The following is a 9,084-nucleotide window of genomic DNA, read 5'->3' on the forward strand; positions in this document are numbered from 1 at the left end:
AACAACAACAACAACAACAACAACAAAAACAAACAGAGTCTGGGAATAGCGACCCCAGGAAGGCTGCCCAACTGGGTCCAGGGCAGCAAAGATGGAACAAAGGATTTAGTGAGTAATAACTCGGGAATATCAGAGGGAAGTGGATTGGCCACATGGAGGTTAGGAAGTGGCCTAGACATTGAGCTGTTTAAGGCTTATCAAAATATAAAGGCTCTCTGTGTGTCTTTCATTCGGGAATCCAGAATATTGGGTAGTGAGGAATGCAGAATCACTGACACTGCCAGGATCATTTTAAAGAATTAATTGGGTACTGGTACAATGCAGCTCTGAGACCTTTAGATGCCTTCATTCAAAATATCAATTACATTTAAAATGAATGAGGTGATATGTGACAATTAAAGGTGAAAACAATGGCTCCAGAATTGGGCTTTTTCTAAAATCTCTGTTGTCACATGAAGTTGAAAAGCATGAAACCAAATAATTTACTGATTTTCACTGAAGTTTCAAGCGTTCTCTTCTACAACATCTCTCTCATCACTAAAGGTTATAGGAGGAAAATAGACGTGCTCAAGTCAGAAGGTCGCCTGACATCACAGGTCTAAAACATAGCCTACTAGTCTTTGTGTGATGTTGTGAGAAGCAAGAGAGATTGACAAGACAAGATGAGGGAGCCAAGCAGACACAGACACAGCAAGCTGTAGCTTTGTATTATCCATGGTGCACATCTGTAGAACATTAACAAACAATAGACAGTAAGTTGAACTGTACCTATGGACCATGGTCATGTGTACAAGTCTTTTGCCTATGTCTATTCTCCTACATACATATTTTTAAATGACAAATAATCCCAAAATATGTTGAAAAATACACACAGCCTCTAATGGACCAAATATTTAAATTAGCTTCTAATGAGAAGAAAAAGAAATAATATGTACTCCTTTTTAAATATATGAATATGGTCAGATAGAATGTGTATAGGTGTTTTGCCTGTATCACTATCTGTGCAACACATATGTGCAGTGGCCACAGAGGCCAAAAGAGGGTGCCAGATGCCCTAGAACTGGAGTTCCAGATGTTTGTGTGCTACATCCATTCCAGTAGTGACTTGATTAACAGGTTTAGAAACCTGGAAGCAGTCCTGAGGCGAAGAGTTTCACAGAAACTTAGTCTATGGGAACTGTGGCACCCCAATTTTTCTCTTGCTAATGGATCTGTGTTCTTTCTTTCAGTATTGTTTTGTCATAGGTGTCTCCAAGCAAAGACTTGCCAAATACCTAAGCAAAATCGAACTTTGCTTCCTGACTTTCACCAATGCCCTAGGTAGTCCTTGAGACAACCCTGGGCTTAGAATTCAGTAAGAATGTTGCCTATTCAGTGACATTCAGAATTGCCTCTAGTATTGTAAGAGAGATAGTGAAAGAAATCAGGCATTACTATCTACTACACAGTTAGAAATTTCAGGGCAAGCTTAGCAACGTAAGTTTAGAATTCTTATTACACTTATGTATGGCAGACTACATTACTTATTAGTAGAAAAGTCCCCCCACACTATCACTTAGAATAAAAGCCAAGTTGTTCCCATATACAGGAATTTACAATGGTTTAGGAAGTAGATAGGGCTGTGGTTTTAGAGTATTGCATTATTCATGAGAAGGTTAGCTAGAGCTGAACTCCCTAATTAGAACCATGACTTGGGTGTGAAAGCCCTTGCCCCAGGAGTGTAAAGACCTCACTCCTGGCTTTTAAGACTATAGCTGACCTTAGATAGGGCTGACTTTGTCTCAGTGGTTTTATTGACCAGTTCCTGCCAGTCTTTGTGTTTGCATTCCTCTGTTTTGTTTAAGAGTCATTAAGCATCCTGTAACCTGATTGTACCTTGCCTTGTCGTGTCTGTTTGTCACCCCATTCTCACCAACTCCATGTCCACCTGCCAGAAACCCTGATTCCCATGGATTGAGGGGGTCTGACTGAGCCCGGTCCATGGAAGTTGTGAGCTGCCAGGCGGGTGCTTGGAATTAAAGCCAGGTATGCTCAGAAAATAAATATTTCTCTTAACTCCTGAGGCATCTCTCCACAGACAACTCTCCTTAGATATCCCTCCTGAGATATATCTTATTGCACACATTTTATTGTTAGTGTAACATTGTGTTATATATAACAGATTTAATTGACATGTACTAGTTGCCTTTAATTATGAGGTACAGTCTGATATGTCTTATCGTATATAAAACTTTAATGACTATTAATGGGACAATTAGCATTCTTGTTACCTTGCCTTATTATTTGAGGTTGGAGTATCCAAAAATCTTAAATAGTACTTATTTTATAGTATATACCAAGTTGTCAACAATTACTAGTTTGCTAGGCTATTAAAATAATCTTTTATGGAACTCATGAGTTGGTACCAACCAACAGCTCTCTAGCGGGACTTAAGGCCCACTCATCAGCACAGAAATCATATCTGGAACTGGAAACTGAGCCAACTCGACGAGTGACATCATGGACCTTGGGACAAGTGAGATCATGGACCTTGGGACGAGTGACATCATGACCTTAGAAAAGAAGCAACTTTCCGCTCTTTGCTAGGCCAGCATAATTCATTACTACTTTCAAATTTTTATGCTTGTACCTACAAAAAAGTTTAGTCAACAACCCTCATCAAAGATGCCTCTCTTTAAGCAAATGGAGATCATCATCAAAATAAGGGACAGTTTAGACTTCCAAATAAATTTGTGGGCATTTCTTTAAACTCAAATATTTTTACTCCAGAAACAACAAATTTACCAAAACATCTATTGTTGTCTTGACATTCTAGAGGTTAGTGAGTCACAATAGGCTTTTGTAATCATTTCTCAAAATTTATTTCTTCAATGGTTATTCAAATTTTTGAACAATGGGCTTAGGTAGAAGCATGGAGACTAAGCAGCTGCTTAATTAGAGAATAGCAGTGACTTGAACTCTGAGAAATGGACAGAGAAGCAAGCACACACACAATATAAAACTAAACAGAATGGTAAGTGGCAGAACAGAGAGAAAGAGAGGTGATACCTAGAAAAACACCATTTACTCCATCAGAGGCACAGAAAACCAAGCATCAACATATGAATATGTGAAATTAGATTTATTGAAACATCATCTTAATAACAATGCTGTAGTAATAAACTGGATATCCACAATTCACAAATATATGAAGACTGTCACATCATACTGTAAAAACAATACATACATTAAAACAAATGACTAAAGTTTTGAGAGAGGAAACCCTTTTGTCATGATTTACTAAAGAAAGGTAGAGTTTCTACAAGTGGTTCCAAATCCCAAATGGCTTCTCAGCAAGTCAGAAAACCACTTTTCCTTGGCATAATTTTACCACAGCCCTTTTCATCTCCTTGTTTCTCAGGCTGTAAATAAGTGGATTCAGCAGAGGGGTGAGCAGAGAGTAAGCCAATGACATCAGTTTCTTGGTGTCTGGTGAATACCTGGATTTGGGCTGTAGATAAGTCATGATTGCTGTGCTGTAGAAGAGGATGACAGAGGTGAGATGAGAGGCACAAGTGGAAAAAGCCTTCTGCTTCCCAGTACTGGATGGCATCCTCAGGATGGTGAAGAGAATTCGAGTATAAGACAAAAGTATCAACAGGAAGGGGAACAGGACAAGCAAAATGGTGCCTGTGAAGGAATAGACTTCAAACAGGAATGTGTCTGAACAGGCAAGCTCCAGCACTGCTGGGATTTCACATGATATATGATTAATTTTACTAAGACCACAGAAGGGAAAGCTAAACACCCATGTGACTGACACAGTAGCTGTCATGATACCCAAGACCCATGAGCACACCACCAATTTCACAAAGATCCTTTTGTTCATAATCATTGGATAGGTCAGAGGGTGGCAGATTGCAGCAAATCTATCATAAGCCATTGCCCCCAGGAGAAAACACTCAGTCCCACCAAAGAGAAGAATGAAATATGTCTGCGCAAAACAACCCCCAAAGGAAATAGTCGCTTTCTCACTAGTCAGGACCACCAGCATCTCAGGCATAACAGTTGTGCTGAAGCTTGCTTCCACCACAGACAAGTTCTGCAAGAACAGGTACATGGGGATATGTAGGCTGTGGTCCAGAAAGATGACAGTAACAATGGTGACATTTCCTGTCAGAGTCACCAGATAAATAACTAAGAATGCTCCAAACATGTGTACTTGGAGTTCAGGGAAGTGAGAAAATCCCAACAGGATGAACTCAACCACAGAGCTGTCATTCTGTCCCATCACTGCAGGAGGCGAGTCTCGAGTCCTATATTTTCTCAGGGACATAGTGTACAACAAATGAACTTCTAGTCAAATAGCTCCAGCCTGCATTGATCACAGCACAGAGCATAAAAGAAGGAGAGCAACGTCACAATTAGCAACTTGAAGGATGCCTAACCACTTTCATTAATGAGCCCTTGAAATAGAAATGGAGGAATGGGGACTTCTTGCTAAGAAATCTGACCTAACACATAAAATGCAGTCCATTTTCTGTCACAAGTTGTATATTATGTGGTTTGAAATTTAGACACAGCTTTAAAGTTAATAAAAATGTTTTCTAAAGGTATTCTAACTCTATACCATCTTGTGGCATCACCTGAATTATGTAATATTAGATAAATATAAAAGCTATGATCATAAAAATAAAGTACATAGGTAAATATTTATGGACCTAACTCAAAATTTTTCATAAAAATATAAAAGTTCAGTAATGAGTTTAAAAGTGAAATTTTAGATAAAATTTTACTACTTAATGGCTTCTCTTTTCATTGATAGATTGTGTGTGTGTGTGTATTTCATAAATGCAACCTCAAGTTGTATGATGTTACTTATATCTATATTAGGTACATTTTTTACTACTCATTGTGTAGGACAAGTACAATGGGATATAGCTATTAAAAGTAGTTACTTTGTTTATGAACACACAGAGGAGGTTGTATTTTACATGTGGTTGTGGTGAGTGATACCTACAATTTGTGTGAATTGCTGAAATCTTGCTAAATTCTTCTCAGATTAGAACTAGCCACTTCTATGAGATTTTACCCTGACATGACACTTTGAGGGGTAAACATCAATGCTCATTCCTGTGACCATGATGGCTCAAGAAAAAGCCACATGAGGGCCATCACAGGGCTGTGATTTGAGTTTCTACTCTTTAATCTCTGTTCTCTCTCTTCACTTTCTCCACTCCATTCCTATTCCAAATCATTATGAAATCATTATTTACTCAACAAATTATCACTAGCAACCCATTTTCTAGGCTCTGTACTGTTTCAAACACATTTGAGTCCAAGACTTTTAAAACCTTAGCATGCTACATGAGACAGGCATGACTCCTTAACACATGCTGCCTTAGCATACTTCAGAACTCTAAATATGACTTTCACCATTTCTTTTCTTATTACAAAATGTATTTCCGTATACAAAAATGTAAACATCTTTAAGAACATAGCTATGAAAAAGAAAGTTTTTATTTCTTTCTTGGATATATGCACAATGCCTACAAGAGTCCTTGGTCCATACAACATATTGACCCAGTATTCCTAACACAATAGAAGCACTAAGGCTCACAACAACCTAGAGATCATTTCAAAACAGATAGTAGGAGTTTAGAATATCCTAGCACAAAGAAATGAACACCTCAAGTAATAGAAATGGTCATTGTTTTGATTTGACCATTGTATACTCTAAAAATAAAATGGAAAGGTACTACTATAGTTCATAAGTATATGCAATTTCTGTATGAATATACATAGAGAAAGAATATGCACTCTGATATATACATACATACATATATATATTTAAAACTTAAACAAAAATAAAATCCATACTACCATAAGTTATAAAGAACAATTGAGCAATTGTTCTATCAAAAACTAACGATGCTAATGTCTTAGACAACTCAGACAAACAGTGCCATGGTGGGTATTTCATTCATTAGCCTTCATCCTCCAGCTGAGAACAGTAAGCACTGGCCTCAGTACCCAAGTATTTTAGTAAGAAATTGTAGACTATGGTAAGTGCAGCAACTTATTGATCCTTGAAATTGTGTTTGTTCTTCTCTCTGAATAAAAACAAATGAAATTATCAAACACAAACCTAAAGAGGCAAATGATTTGGCTGTGCATTATGATCCTTAAGCACTGAGGTGTTCCTTGTAGAATGTCTCCAGCAGATTCCTTGCAGGAGGTCAGTGAGGAGAAATTTAAAGAAAAAAACTAAGGGCAAGTACATAACACAAGCAAAGCCTACACTTTCTTACCTAGTCATTCTGTCTCATTAAAGTCCATGCCCCAAAGCCACCTATTCATAAATATGATTTAGGGAACTGATTTGGAAAATTACAGACACTCATGTGCTGCAGTGGTCTCTCTAAACAGAACTTGAAATCACTATGTGTACATATTTCTTTATTTTGTGAAAGCTAAACAGCCTTGACCTTGGATTCTTGGTGACAAGAGATCAAGGGAAGAAGCTCAAGAGTATCACTCCTTCATGTCTCCACTGGGGCTAAACTTCTCTTACACAAGAGATTCCCCCATAAGATCTCCCTATAGAAATTAAAACAGAAGAGTGAATGTTGTAAACAAGGAGATATGGGATGAGAATGTAATGTCAAAGATTTTCTTAGACTGTGTACAGTCTATGCAATGATGGGAAATAAGTTTAAAGCATCTAGATCTGCCAAACCTGTGAGGTAGAAAGCCTGGATGTCCCTAATGCAAAAATTCTACATTTTCCAAGATAAAAATAGGGATGCCGTAATTGGGGGGAGGGGGACAGAAATATCCTCATAGGTGATTGCTTCGATAGTCAGAAGTCTAGACAGGCTGGCTTGACTTTGAGAACGTCATTAAGCAATGCTTCTTTTAAATTCTCTACAAAGTAAGCACCATGTCCTATATTACCTACATCCAACAGTAATTGTCGCACATAACCTCAAGGAAGAGATTTTCTTTCTCAGAACTCAACTTCCTAAATCACCCATTTTAATGGAATGAGGTACCCAGGTATGCAGCTTAAGCATGTCTCTGAAATGAGATGTATTGTTGTACATGACTTTTCATTTCCTTCCCCAATATAGCTCACTAGGGCATGTCTCATCACTGTATAATCTGTGTCTGCATGTCATTGATGATATTTGCTACATATAAGCAATTTGTGAGAAGTCATCAAAATTTAGAATGATTTGTGCCCTCTCTATGTATATATTAGGTTTCAATGAAAAGGTGTATATGATGGATGCATACACTGGTGGATAAAAGGAAAATGGCAACAATATCAAGTCAAACACTGCATTCATTTAGTAGTAGTTTTGTAATATGCAACATGTAGTAGTCAAATGCCACACCCACTCCAGTAGTGACTTGTGTGACAGGCCCAAAAGCTTAGACACAGTCCTGAGGCAAAAAGTTCACAGAAACTTAGTCTCCTGGAACCTTGGCATCCTGTAAAACAAATGTTCCAAATCTGTCCTTGCTTTAGTCAGTGAACAGATCTGTGTGCTTTCCTTCAATATTGTTTTATTATAAGTGCCTCTAAGGATTTATTTTGACATATAGCTAAGTTAGATTAGCCTTCACCAGTGTTCCAATATTCTAGGAAATTGTTGAGCCAACCTTGGGCTTTGATCTTTGTAAGAATGTTACTCATTCAGATGTAAATGCCTCCAGTGTTGATAGACAGTGATAGAAATCAGGCATTAAAATTTACTAGAATAGAGCTAGTAATCTCAAGGCTAGTCTACATAGTATACTTAGAATAATAGATAGCTGAGTCACTTCCTTATATAGGAATATACAATGGCCTAGGGGGAAGGTGGACTATACGATAGATTAGAATTGAAACTATGGGAAGGGCATGAAGCCCTTGCCCCTGGCTTCTAAAAATAAGGTGACCTTAGGTGGGGCTGCTTTTGATCCCAGTTGTTAACACTGATTTTATCCCAGATGGTTCCTGTTAGCTTTTATGTATGCATTCCTCTGTTTTGTTGTAAAAGTCATTTTGCATCAGATAACTTCAATGTACCTTGGATGACTTTAATGTATCACCTAACTTCCTTGTCTCCTTCTGTAATATATATGTCTGGTGCTCATTTTGACAAATTACATTCAGATACAACACTCCCTTGTGTGCTTATTTGTTTGTCACATTTGACAACTCCCTGCCCACCTGTACCAGGACTCTGATTCTCCCATGGAGTAGGGGGCCGACTGAGGCCAGTCCATGGCAGTCTAAGTGATTTGTTACTGTTAGAACATGAACACATACCTGTAAACTATACTCACAACTTACCTGAGGTTTAGTCTCCTTGCAACTCTGTCTGGGACAGAGAGTTAAGGGGCTCTCTGTAATGTGACTTGGCATCTCTTGGTGTATGGTACCTGGCTCCACAAAGTTTTTTGTCATGTAAGCTAGATTGAACTAAATCTCGTGATAGGAAATTTCCCACCATCCCTAAAATACTATATAAGGCAGATTTTTCCTTCAATCTAAAACTTGATCTAGACTGGGATGCAGGGGTAGAGGTGAATTGCTTGGGCAAGTGTTTTGAAGGTTTCTCTCGAAAGAGACTCATTTTTCCCGTTCCTAGATAGATAAAAAAAATCTATCTATCTATCTATCTATCTATCTATCTATCTATCTATCATCTACCTATGATTTAGTTATCTACACTTTACCATCTACCTATCCTCTATCATCTAGCAATAATCTATCTATAATTTATCTATCACAGTCTTTCTATCTATAATCTGTCACCTATCACCTATCTATAATCTATCATCTACGTATAATCTGTCTATCATGTAGCTATCTATATCTCTCATTTGACTCTTTTATTTATTTATTTATTTTTATACTTTTCATTAGGTATTTTTCTCATTCACATTTCCAATGCTATCCCAAAACTCCCCCATACCCTCCCACCAACTCCCACTTTTTGGCCCTGGCGTTACGCTGTACTGGGGCATATAAAGTTTGCAAGTCCAATGGGCCTCTCTTTCCAGTGATGGCCGACTAGGCCATCTTTTGATACATATGCAGCTAGAGTCAAG

General features: G+C 37.9%; 1 protein-coding gene across 1 annotated transcript; it reads right to left on the minus strand.

Annotated features, from left to right (window-relative positions):
* Positions 1–3,337: 3,337 nt before the first annotated feature.
* LOC110299259 (olfactory receptor 10A6-like) lies at positions 3,338–4,315 on the minus strand. Its single transcript, XM_021168911.1, has one exon. The coding sequence runs from the start codon at positions 4,313–4,315 to the stop codon at positions 3,338–3,340; it is 978 nt and encodes a 325-aa protein (XP_021024570.1).
* Between the last annotated feature and the right edge of the window lie 4,769 nt (positions 4,316–9,084).

Source organism: Mus caroli, chromosome 7, assembly GCF_900094665.2.
Source record: "Mus caroli chromosome 7, CAROLI_EIJ_v1.1, whole genome shotgun sequence".
In the NCBI taxonomy this organism is placed as follows: Eukaryota; Metazoa; Chordata; class Mammalia; order Rodentia; family Muridae; genus Mus; species Mus caroli.

Excerpts from the sequence above, each read along its gene's own strand:
- LOC110299259 (XM_021168911.1), bottom strand. The coding sequence starts at position 4,315 with ATGTCCCTGAGAAAATATAGGACTCGAGACTCGCCTCCTGCAGTGATG.